The sequence below is a fragment of the Somniosus microcephalus genome, chromosome 16 (genome assembly GCF_052327205.1).
Source record: "Somniosus microcephalus isolate GS21.2 chromosome 16, FLI_Smic_1.0, whole genome shotgun sequence".
Lineage (NCBI taxonomy): Eukaryota > Metazoa > Chordata > Chondrichthyes > Squaliformes > Somniosidae > Somniosus > Somniosus microcephalus.
The window spans coordinates 17437126-17450480 of NC_141002.1; the positions used below are offsets into that span (position 1 = coordinate 17437126).

The 13355-nt window shown below is 42.1% G+C and overlaps 1 protein-coding gene across 3 annotated transcripts in view; it reads left to right on the plus strand.

The window, feature by feature from the left end:
* Positions 1–13355, plus strand: part of LOC147105992 (UPF0606 protein KIAA1549) — a 319715-nt gene that overhangs the window by 169443 nt on the left and 136917 nt on the right. For all 3 annotated transcript variants that reach the window (XM_086008618.1, XM_086008615.1, XM_086008617.1), the window contains exon 3: positions 1607–1698. In XM_086008618.1, coding sequence (XP_085864744.1) covers positions 1607–1698 — 92 coding nt within the window. The remainder of the gene's footprint in view (positions 1–1606; positions 1699–13355) is intronic.

Below are 13355 nucleotides of genomic sequence, written 5' to 3' on the forward strand. Positions count from 1 at the left end.
GATTGGCTATGATAAATTGACCCTTAGTGTTAGGGGGATTAAATACGTGGGGTTACGGGGATAGGGTGGGATATGTGTTGGTGTAGGGGTTACGGGGATCGGGTGGGATATGTGTCGGTGCAGGCTCGATGGGCCGAAATGGCCTCTATCTGCACTGTGGGGTTTCTGTGATTCTGTGAAGCATACAAAATTATTACAGGGCTTGATAGGGTGGATGCTGGGTGAATGTTTCCCTTAGCTGGGGAGTCTAGAACCAGGGGCCATAGCCTCAAGATAAAGGGTAGGCCATTCAGGACTGAGATGAGAAGAAATTTCTTCACACAGAGGGTGGTGAATCTTTGGGATTCTCTACCCCAGAGGGCGGTGGAGGCTCAGTCATTGGGTATATTCAAAACAGAAGTCGATAGATTTCTGACTAGTAAGGGCATCAAGGGATATGGCGATAGGGCTGGTGAATGGAGTTGAGGCAGAAGATCAGCCATGATCTCATTGAATGGCGGAGCAGGCTCGAAGGGCCGAATGGCCTACTCCTGCTCCTATTTCTTATGTTCATATGAAGTCAGCTAAGATATGCCACTCAAAATCCTCAGAAGATATGTTGACACAAAAGACACTAATCTCATAACTACAATATTTAACGGCTATTCACATTTGCCACTTAGTCAAGTTCAGACAATTCTAGCCTATCCAGCTTTACTCGACTATTGTGTCAAATTCAACAGAACAGCGCCTAAGTAGAAAATGGTTCTCAAAAGCAATGTACAGTACCTGTACCAACCTTTTCCATCCTAGACTGCAATATATGTTTTATGCGTTTAAAAAATCCACTAGCAGTATCTAACCAGAACCCCGTGTGAACTCTGGCCAGCAAGGAAGAATCCAACAAGTAATCTGACAAAGGCAGAAAATTCTTCATTTTTGTCAGAACCAAGAGAGTTGTCTAATATCTATCTCCTTCTTAAATATATTCAGTGACTTGGCCTCCACAGCCTTCTGTGGTAGAGAATTCCACAGATTCACCACCCTCTGAGTGAAGACATTTCTCCTCATCTCAGTCCTAAATGTCCTACCCTGTATCCTGAGACTGTGACCCCTCGTTCTGGACCCACCCGGCCAGGGGAAACATCCTCCCTGCGTCCAGTCTGTCTAGCCCTGTCAGAATTTTCATTGTTGGAAAGGTTTAACTGAAGCACTAGAGCCATATTTGAGCGAAATGGCTAGCTTTAAACTGTGTACAGTATATCAAAATTCTTTTTTTTCCATTCATGTTGATCATTTAAAATAAATTAATCAAATTATTTGTGCAATAATTCCCTGTGGAAATAGTGCAGGTGTGAAACATTTATTAATAAAACATTGTCAACCTGCTATGTCAAATAATTGCTTTTATTTGTCTTTTCTTTAACCTCCCTCTTGCCTCCATTCTGTGCAGTTATCGCCATTGTCTATCTGGAAGGATTTGTTTTCTAACCTTTGCTTGTGGGTTGTTGACTTAAGAAAAAGATTATCAGCCTAATCTATTGCTTAGTACATAACATCTCAAATAGAAGTATGGAATGTTCGTCAGTGGAGGGAGGATAATTAATGCATATGTTTTCTTCTACAGTGCTCTCTGACGAGGTGACGACACCGCAGGACGTGGTCAGATCAATTAAGGATGCACTGAGTCGACATTTCAAGCGGCAGGTGGAACTTCAGGTACGCAAAGCATATCTGGTCTTGACCCTGGACTTTGGATGGGGCAGTTCATGAGTTTGGAGTTCAGGACCATTGTTTGAACTATGTTAATTAGTTGTTGTTAAAGTTTACTTCTCATTGCCACAACATAAGAGGGCCAATATCATGTTTCAGGATGTTTTGACTATTTCTCTAGAAGTGGCCCAGAAAGGCAAGTTTAACATTTTTTATGTTTCCTTGTGGGCCAGGAGGAGCAGGATTGCACTGCTGGGCTCCACAAGCAAACATTGGGCCTCCCTTGCACCGGGCTCCCCAACCCACCCCCACTCCCCCCCCCCCCCCCCCCCCCCCCCAACCAAACGGGGTCCCCTCTGGGCACCCATCTCACCGCTTACTAGACTGGCAGGGACCTTCCCACAGTCCCTGGCGGAGGCGTCCTGCTGTCTGAATTCCCGCTTCCGCCTGCCTCCCAGGCAGTGGTTCACCGGGAGTCGTAACCTGAATATGAAAATTGTGTCTGGGAGTTAAAATCTCTCGGCTTGCAAGTTTGTTGCTTGCCCCGGAGTCTGTCACGCACTGATCCCACCCCGAGTTAAAATCAATGCCTACATAGAATTTAACTGCACAGAAGGAGGCAAATCAGCTCATTGTGCCTGTCATGGATCTTCAAAAGAGCTACCCACTTAGTCCCATTACCTTACTTTTTCCTCTTACTTTTGTAACTTATTCTTCGTTAAACATTCATCCACACCCATTTCTTAGTGAATCTCTTCTGCACACTATCTATGGCCTTGTTAACCTTCCAAAAGTAGGGTACCCAAAGCCCCGATTTTAACCTAATTGCCCAGTGGGAACGGGGTGAGTTTGGGTTGAACGCCTGTTTGCACCCCGCCCGATTTTACACTCCATTGAAGTCAATGGATATTAGAATCGGGAAGAGTTTTAAAACAGGTGTCCGACCCAAACCCAGCCTGTTCCCATCAGACGGGGTAAGTTGAAATCCGGGCTCATCTTCTCGTTATTAACCAGTGAGTTGTTTAAGTTTAGCATTACCTCTTCATTTGTTGTCTGTTCCCCTTTTATAAAACCTAGCATCCTGTGTGCTGTATATTTTTGCAGCTTTTTTCTGCTTCTGTTCCACTTGTGAAGAGTTTTGTATCTGAACCCTCAAGTCTCTTTGATCCTTTACTTCTTTTAATGTTCTACCTCTTACTGTTTATCCTGAAATGTAACCGCTCATATTTCTCTGCATTAACTTTCATCTGAAATCTCTCTGTCCAGTCTATTAACCTTTGTCCTCCTGATGTCACTTGCAGTCATCTTCAGAGTTAATGAAACTCCCTATTTTTGTCATATAAAAATTTTGATATTGTGCCTGGAAGGCTGTTTCCAGTGGGGTTCCGCAGGGCTCAGTACTAGGTCCCTTGCTTTTTGTGGTATATATCAATGATCTTGACTTGAATATAGGGGGTATGATTAAAAAGTTTGCAGATGATACTAAAATCGGCTGTGTGGTTGATACTGAAGAAGGAAGCTGTAGACTGCAGGAAGATATCAATAAATTGGTCAGGTGGGCAGAACAGTGGCAAATGGAATTCAATCCGGATAAGTGTGAGGTAATGCATTTGGGGAGGGCTAACAAGGAAAGGGAATACACATTAAATGGGTGTAGAGGAACAAAGGGACCTTGGAGTGCATGTCCACAGATCCCTGAAGGTAGCAGGCCAAGTAGATAAGGTGGTTAAGAAGGCATACAGAATGCTTGCCTTTATTAGCCGAGGCATAGAATACAAGAGCAGGTGGGTTATGCTTCAACTGTATAAAACACTAGTTAGACCTCGGCTAGAGTACTGCGTGCAGTTCTGGTCACCACATTACAGGAAAGATGTGATTGCACTAGAGAGGGTACAGAGGAGATTTACAAGGATGTTGCCGGGAGTAGAGAATTTTAGCTATGAGGAAAGACTGGATAGGCTGGGTCTGTTTTCCTTGGAACAGAAGAGGCTGAGGGGAGACCTTATTGAGGTGTATAAAATTATGAGGGGCCTCGATAAAGTGGATAGAAAGGACATATTTCCCTTTAGCAGAGGGGTCAAAAACCAGGGGGCACAGATTTAAAGTAATTGGGGGAAGGTTTAGAGGGGATTTGAGGGGAAATTTCTTCACCCAGAGGGTTGTGGGGGTCTGGACCTCACTGCCTGAAAGGGTGGTAGAGGCAGGAACCCTCACCACATTTAAAAAGTACTTGGATGTGCACTTGGTCCGTAGCCCTGCAGGTTACAGCATCCCAAGAGCTGGGAAGTGGGATTAGGCTGGATAGCTCTTTGTTGGCGGGCGCGGACACGATGGGCCGAAATGGCCTCCTTCCGTGCGGTAACTTTCTATGATTCTATGATGCCCAAGTTCAGATCATTAATGTATGTTGAGAAGAGCAATTTCCCAGCACTAACCTCTGGGGGATACCGTTATTCACATCTCTCCCATCCAAAACATCCATTAACCACTACTCTGTTTTCTCTTTAACCAGCTTCCTATCTATGCTGCCACATTCACTTCGTTATCATGTGTCTTAATTATATCAACAAGCATCAATGTGGCACCTTTTCATACACCTTTCGATACTCCATACACACAACATCTTTTAAAAATGAATACACTCTGTTATGTACTCATATGATTTCTTTATTTAAATTTGTCCGTCACAAATTGCCTTTTACACACTTGTGCTGGCTGCCCTTATTAACCACCTCTATTTAGGGGAGTATGAATTTTAGCCCATATTATTATGGCTTTGAGAAGCTTACCCGCTACTGATGTAAGGCTGACTGGCTTATAGGTAACTCTTTTTGAACAGAGGTGTTAGGTTGACAAACTTCTAGTCCTCTGGCATAACTTCCTTATCCAAGGACACCTGAAAGATTGTGGTCAGAGCCTCTGCTATGTCCTCTCTGGCGTTCCTTAGCATTGCTGGATGCAGGAGCTGAGGCATAGAGCATAACCACAGATCACAACGTGAATGGAGTGCATCGTAAACAGAGTGGGAAGTTGAGAATTTGGTGAGAGTGGGAATTTGGTGCAGAGGGGGAAGGAGGTGCTCCTTTTAGTTAAATTATTTAGTTTAAATTAAACCAAGTGAGTTAATTAAATAAAACTTCAATTAATTAAGTATATAAAACAAGGTTAGATATAGATGGCAGTGCAGGAGGTGTGCCGCATCTGCAGCATGTGCGAGTTTGTGGAGAGCAGCGTGACCCTAGGCAACCACATCTGCAGTAAGTGCCTGCAACTTGAGTTGGTGAACTGGAGTCCAAGGTGCAGGCATTGCGATGCATCAGGGAGGGGGAGAGTTACCTGGACACTTTGACCCAGGAGGCTTTCACACCCCTTAGGTTAGGTAGTGATTTAGACTTAGCTAGTGGTCAGGGACAGAAGGATGTGACTGTGACTCAGGCAGGTAAGGGGAACCGCAGGTGCAGTGGTGGAGGAGCCTCAGCCTTTGCCATTGTCCAACAGGTATGAGGTACTTGCTACCAGTGTGTATGAGAACAAAGTCTGCAGGGAGGATGGGCAAATTGACCATGGCGCTGTGGTACAGGAGGCCATTCAAATGGCAGGAGCGAAAAGGAATGTGGTAGTGGTGAGGGGATAGTGTAGTCGGGATAGATACTGTTCTGTGCAGCTGCAACCGGGAGTCCCGAAGGCTGTGTTGCCTGCCAAGGTTAAGGACATCTCTTCAGTAATGGGGAAAATGCTAGAATCTATTATTAAAGACGTGGTAACAGGGCACTTGGAAAATCACAGTATGATTAGGTAGAGTCAACACAGTTTTATGAAAGGGAAACTGTGTTTGACAAATCTATTCGAGTTTTTTGAGGGTGTAATTAGCAGTGTAGATAAGGGGGAACCAGTGGATGTAGTATATTTGGATTTTCAGAAGGCATTTGATAAGGTGCTACACAAGAGGTTGTTACACAAGATTTGGGCTCATGGGATTAGGGGTAATATATTAGCTTCGATTGAGGATTGGTTAAAGGATAGAAAACAGAGTAGGAATAAACAGGTCATTTTTGGATTGGCAGGCTGTAATTAGTTGAGTGCTGCAAGGATCAGTGCTTGGGCCTCAGCTATTTACAATCTATATCAATGACTTAAATGAGGGGACCAAGTGTAATATATGCAAGTTTGCTGATGATACAAAGCTAGGTGAGAAAGTAAGCTGTGAGGAGGACATAAAAAGGCTGCAAAGGGATATAGACTGGCTAAGTGATTGGGCAGGAAGGTGGCAGATGGAGTATAATGTGGGGAAATGTGAAATTATCCACTTTGGTAGGAAGAATGGCAAAGAAGAATATTTTTAAAAAGTTGAGAGACTAATAACTTGGTATTCAGAGGGATTTGAGGGTCCTTGTACACGAATCACAAAGTTAGCATGCAGGCAGAAACAGGCCATTCGGCCCAACCAGTCCATGCCAGCATTTATGCTCCACTCGAGCCTCCTCCCGTCTTTCCTTATCTAACTCTTTCAGCATAACCCTCTATACCCTTCTCCCTCATATGCTTATCTAGTCTCCCCTTAAATGTATCTCTATCATTCGCCTCAACCACTCCCTATGGTAGCAAATTCCATATTCTCTCCACTCTCTGGGTAAAACAGATATGTTAGTCTTTATTGCAAGGGGTTGGAGTATAAGAGTAAGGCAGTCTTGCTGCAATTATATAGGGCTTTGGTGAGACCACACCGGGAGTACTGTGTACAGTTTTGGTCACCTTACGTAAGGAATGAACTTGCCTTAGAGGGAGTGCAACAAAGGTTTACTAGATTGATTCCTGGGATGAGAGGGCTGTCCGATGAGAAGAGATCGAGTAGAATGGGCCTATATTCTTTGAAGTTTAAAAGAATGAGAGCTGATCTCACTGAAACGTATAAAATTCTGAGAGGGCTTGACCGGGTGGATGCTGAGAGGCTTTAAATGTATGTATTGTTGATGGTGATAAACTGTTAGGATAACTATCAGGAGGGGAAGGGTGAAGCAGTGAGCACCAGAAAGGGAAGCGATTGAAGCTTTCAAAAGTTGGGTATAACAATGGCTGGGAGCTGAAAACAGCATCCGAAACATGAACCACCAAGAGCTGAGAGGAGAGGCGCAGACTTAAAAGTGGCAAGAAGGTTAAACAGATTCGGTGTTGAAAAGTGGAAAGGAGGAGAGGCGCAGAGTCAAAATATGACTAAAGATGAAAATAGTGTTGCGCCTTGATGCCTCGGGGGGCGGGGTTGACTGGTGGTGCGATTCTGTATGAGGGAGTGGGGAGATGGACAGAGATAAGAAATCTTCAAATAAGGGACAGGGGAGTTTCTCTACACAGAGTGGTGAGAATGTGGATCTCACTGCCTGCCACGTGGGGTGGTTGAGGCAGAGAGTATTGATGCATTTAAGGGGAGGCTTGGTGAACGCATGAGGGAGAAGGGAATACAGTGGCAAGGTGGGAAAAATGTGTGTGGAGTATAAACACTGACATAGACTAGTTGGCCCGAATGGCCTGTTTCTATGCTGTAGTTTCTAAGTAATCCTTTGTAAATTGGGGTATTTAGTTAGCTAGGTTGGGGAGTATCCATATTGTTTGTAGTGAGAGCACAGTGTGGGGATAGGTACAAAAAGATGGAGGTCATCAAATGGGAGAGTGAGGTGGAGTAACAAAGAATTGAGACTACGGATGAAGAGTGAGGGGGAAGCTTTTGTTTTTCAGATTTATCTGATAATGTAGAGTTGGCAGGCGCAGCCAGTGCATTTCATTAAGTTGTCAACGTTGAAGGAGCTGGTTAAATTATAAAATAATAAAACTGTTAAATATTAATAGTGACACTGTAAAAGATAGGCATGATTGCTGCTTGCTACTGTTCAATTAAAATTAATAAATTAGCATATTAGTCAAAGAGGTAGGAAAAATGTTTAAGGAGGTGGAACAAATTTGAATATGAACAAATTAGATCAAGAAATCTGCATAAAAGCTGAATAGTTGAAAGGAATTTGAGTATGAGGCAGAGTGACTGAGGATGTGTAATGGAGCAGAAACACGCAAGCATCCATTTTGATTCTAGTTGATCTCTTCTGCCCGAGGTTATAAATTAATTTCAATAGAAATGTCACCATCAGTTGTAATGAAGAGATGCTGAACTACAAAATGTATTCCGTATATACATTGATTTTTTATATTCAGTGAATAGTTAATTACATATTAAATACTGGCAAAAAGTTAATTATTAAATGTGAATAATTATGAATTTCAGTCAATTAATTAAATTTAATGAATAAGTTATTTAAATACAGTAACATTATAAAATTGGTTAATTATAACTTTAGTGAGGAGCTTAATTTTAAAATTTAGTTTTGGACTAATTCATTACAAGTTGAGCCTCAGTTTTAAGATAGCTAACAGTAGCAGGTTAAAAGTGAAAGCAGTTTAGAGGTAACTTAATTATAAAAATGAATTTTAGTACCAGTTATAAAATGGAGTGTGTAACCAGGAAAACTACAATCATTGGAGAGTAAGTTATTATAAAAATTAAACAACACTAATATATTAAAAAAATGAAATTTAAACTGGCCTAGAGAGAAATAGGTCCCAGTGGATTAGTGCAATTGGTGGCATCACTGGCTGCACATGCGCGTTCTCAAGAAGACAATGTTAAGCCCCACAAAAAAAACCAAAATGTTGGCCAATTTTCCTTACAACACATAATTAGAGATTTAATTTATTGCTATATTAGGAGTATGACATATGAGCCAAACAACAACAACTTGTATTTATATAGCACCTTTAACGTAGTAAAATGTCCCAAGGTGCTTCACAGGACAATTAAACGACAAAAAATTTGACACCGAGCCACATAAGGAGAAATTAGGGCAGGTGACCAAAAGCTTGGTCAAAGAGGTAGGTTTCAAGGAGCATCTTAAAGGAGGAAAGAGAGGTAGCGAGGCGGAGAGGTTTAGGCAGGGAATTCCAGAGCTTAGGGCCTAGGCAACAGAAGGCACGGCCACCAATGGTGGAGTGATTATAATCAGGGATGCCCAAGAGGGCAGAATTAGAGGGGGGGGCGGGGGCTGCAGGAGATTAGAGATAGGGAGGGGCAAGGCCATGAGGGATTTGAAAACAAGGATGAGAATTTTGAAATTGAATTTTAAAAACAAAGTGGGATGTCAGAGTATAATGCAGGAAGCTTGAAGAGATGTACTATTTTCAAAACAACTTTTGCAATTCGCCCACGGCGTTGCTCATAGTGAGTTGTTATTTTATAACAAACAAATAAAGAACTTGTGTTTATATAGCACCCTTCATGTTGACAGCACATCCAAAAGCGTATTAAAATCAGTGCATTATTTTTAAAGTGCAGTCACTGTTAAATAGCCAACGTGTGCACGGCAAGGTTGTAAAAACAGCAGATGACCAGATTGTTGTTTGTTGTTGGTCTTGGTTGAGGGAGCCATTGACCAGGACACTGGGAGAACTCCCTATTCCTTTATGCTAAGAGATTGTTTACATTCACCTCAGCAGGCACATGAGGGAAGTGGGTGGGAGGGAGCAGTAAATCGAAAATGCTTCCAGAAAATACCTCGGAAAACATTATTTACCTGCGATAAGGCTGTATGTTTTTTGGAATTAAAAACCTGAACAACTAAATGGTTTATGTTACTATCAAGTTAGTATGCAAGAAACATAATTTACATGGTTTCTGGAGTATTCCACTCGATGGCAAATAATTAGAATTTCATTCAGCTACAGCAACTGGGAAACAAATCTTTCTAAACAGTGATTAAATCTCTTGTACACACACACGCATAAACAAACGTGTGGCACACAGAAAGCGTGAGTGTTTAAAACAATCAATGTTAGCTTTACCTAAATGGAGCTTTTCAAAATAGTTCTTAAGCTTTTGTTCAAATAATTTTGAAAACCAACCATACAGTTGAAAGCTGAAGAGAAATATTCAGGCAGTTAGAATAACTAAATACTATTGATGCATCCTGGGAAATAATGCATACTGCTCATCTGCTCGTGATCAGACTGCAGGTAGCAGAGTCAAGGTTCTGGGAAAAACTATCAAATCCAAGCCCAAGCTTTTGGGAGAGGCCTTCAAGTAAAAATATTGATGAAATTACTCTGACACAAATTTACATAGAATTATCTAGAATTTTACAGTACAGAAACAGGCCATTCTGCCCAACTGGTCTATTCTGGTATATATACTTCACACAAGCCTCCTCACACCTTAATTCATTTCACCGTATCAACATATTCTTCTATTCCTTTCTCCCTCTTGTTTATCTAGCTTCCCCATAAATGCTACTTGTCTCAACCGCTCCATATGGTAGCGAGTTCCACATTCTCACCATCTTTATTGGATTTATTTAATCAAGCTTTTTTGTGTCCTTTCAATGTTTGTATTAAGAGTTTCAGTTTTAAAGAAAAAAGTAGATGAGATTTGTTTCAAAAAACATTGTGATTTGATTTGTTCACTTTCTTTTCGTTGTACGATTTTTTGACCTGCCATTCATGAGGAGGTGCTTTCATAAGAAAGAATGAACAAACTTGCATTTTTATAGTGCTGTTATGTTTTCAGGATGTCCCAAAGTGCTTCATGTTTGAAGTGTAGTTACTGTTGAGTGGCAAAACATTGCAGTCAATTTATGCACAGCAAGGTCGCACAAATGGCAGAGAGATAAATGCCCAATTAATCTATTGTGGTGGTGTTGGTTGCGAGACAAATGTTGACCAGGCATTTGGAGCCTGGTTTAACATCTTAATCGAAAGACGGCAATTCCGACAGTGCAGCACTCCCTCAGCACTGCATTAAAGCGCCAGCCTAGATTGTGGCCCGTAATTTGTGGTTAGCGGTGAAGCTAAGGCACTCGCCGCTGAGCTCGAAGAAAGCTGCCCAGAGATCTCGCGATCTCTGTGGTGAGAACTTTATTTTTCTCGACATTCAATTGTTTGTAGTGTTGTGTAATGTGAATCCCCAACAAAGAGCTTCAGTGATGTCAACAAGCTGTCATTGAAGAATTCTCACAGACAGCAAACCAAGAAATAAAAAGCAGTTTTTATCCTTACTTATTAAAAATGTTAGAGAGCAAAATAAAGATTGGGACTTTCACATGGGGATAAGGTAGAAATATCATGAACAAACTTTAAAAAAAATTAAAGTTTTTTAAAAATTGTAATTTCTATCATAATGGAGAAATTTGCCATTCCACAAATATAACAATTAGTTTTTCAGGGCCAGACTGGTTGTTTAGCAATCAATACGCTGTTAAAATCCCAGCTACACCTATTCCAACAAGGCTTAACATTTAATGGGGTATTTAACAGTGATATTAGCGCAGAAAAGCTCCATTTTTTGTCAGTTCCACTTTGGGGGTGGGGGAGGTTGGTGGTGGGGGTCCACAGTGCAGCCAATGTCGGAGCAGTGAATGACTGACCGCAGCTTCAGGATTTCTGTGTTTAGATGTGTATGCGCTAAATCCTGAAGTTACGGTCAGTTTCAGAGGGGTTATGATGGAGAATGCTGACAGTTCGCCATCATTACCCACTGCAAAATCCGGACCAATGTGCTCAGGTCCTGGAGTGGGGCTTGATCCCACAATCTTCTGACTTTGAGCTGATGGTGCTACCACTGAAGTAAACTAACGTTTCAAGTCCTTACTAGTTTCTCATTCTCTAATAATGATGCTGTTATTTAAATTGGAAATGTATTAAATAATTTGTAGGGAAGCCATTTCGGGAATCCCACCCATCACTTCAAAAGTTGGTTCCTGGGTAGGGCCAGTAATGGATCTATGAAGCTTGGCATAGGGGCCAGCAGAGGGAAAAAGAGGCTGGAGGCCAATGTTCCCTTTAAGCTGCACGGCCACGCAGTTCTCTGAACCTCCTTCGCAGCCGATGCGGAAAAAACGTGTATGCGTGGTACTTTGAATGGGCTGCGCAGCCCCTTAAAGGGGCAATGCACCCAAAAAAATGAACGGAAACATTGCTGTAGGCTGAAAAGCAGGACCAGATCCGTAGCACTGGGCAAATGGGGCTGTCAGCCGCAAGAGTGGGGTCTGAGAGCTGGGATATTTCAGCTGTCGGCAAGAGAAGAACGAATGGGGCCGGAGGCTGAAGAGCAGGTCCAGACTGCAATATTGAGCGAGTGGGTCAAAGGCATGGGGAAGTGCCTAGAGAACCTAAAAATAAGTCAAGGGATGGAACTTAATGGTTTTAATACAAGTTTTTTTTTTAACAAAATGGTAGTAGAGAAAATAATGGAACTGAAGACAAATGTCCACCTGATAATTTCTACCCCAGGTTATTAAAAAAAAATGTAGGGAAAGAAATTGAAGATGCATTTGACATAATTCCCCAAAGCGCTCTAGATTAAGGAATTGTGCTTTTGGATTGGAGAATTGCAAATGTTACCCGTTATTTAAGAAGGGAAGGAGGGAGAAATCAGGTAACTACAGACCTGTAGGTCTAACATCAGTTGTGGGGACGTTACTGGAATCTATAATCAGGGACGGAGTGGCCAAGTACTTGGACAAGTGTGAGCTGATCAAAGAGTCAGCATTGATTTGTGAAGAGTAGGTCATGCCTGACTAATTGAGTTGAAATTTTTGAGAAGGTCACTGGTACGGTGCAGAGAGGAGTGTCTATGGGTGTTGTATGTATGGACTTCCAGAAGGCATACGATTACGATCCTCAAGATACCAAAAGTGGAAGCGCACAGAACCTTGTGACATGTTGGTTGGGAGGTAGGAGGCAGAGAGGAGGGATAAAAAGGAAATGCACTGTGATTGACAATTGTTCTTCGGGGATCTGTACTGGGGTCTCGGCTTTTCACCATATATCTTAATGAATTGGATGAAGGAATAGAGAGTTGTATATCCAAGTTTGCGGATGGCACTAAGTTAGGAGACAAAGTAAGTTGTGTGGATGGGAGCAGAAAGTTACAAAGGGACATCGACAGACGAAGTGAGTGTACATAACCTTGGCAGATGAAGTTCAACCTGGGGAAATGAGATCAGCTACTTTGAACCCAAGAAAGACAAATCAAATATGTTCTTAATGGGGAGGGATTACGAGCTGTGAAGGATCAAAGGGATTTGGGTATCCATGTACACAAATCACAAAAAGCTAGAAAACAGGTACAGAAAGCAATCAAAATGGCTAATGGAATGTTGGCCTTTATCTCAAGGGGCTGGAATATAAAAGGCTCAAGGGGCTGAGTGGGGCCTAATCCTGTTCCTATGTCCCTGTGACTTTTGCCATTACAGCCTGAGACACAGGAATTTCTATTATAAATGGTGACAGACATTTCCAATACAAACTACTCCAGTAGTACTGGAGAGGTAAAATATATCTTTGTGTGAACTTGCCTGAAAATAGTGTCATGCAGTCTATATAGAATCAAATCAGTATATTTCTACGACAGTAATCATGAATTGGGATGTCTGGTAGTGCAGTGCTGCACTCATCCTTCTGTCTGGTGCTATTTATCTCCTCCTGGCACCTTTTGGTGTATAGTTAAAGGAAATGCAATCCTGTGTTCTCACTTTATCCTTATGCTCCCCTGCCAGGCTGTGTGTTTAGGAGGTGTGTTAACTTGCCTCAGAAGTTAGATGCTCGCAATCTGGCTGTTGTAATTTGCA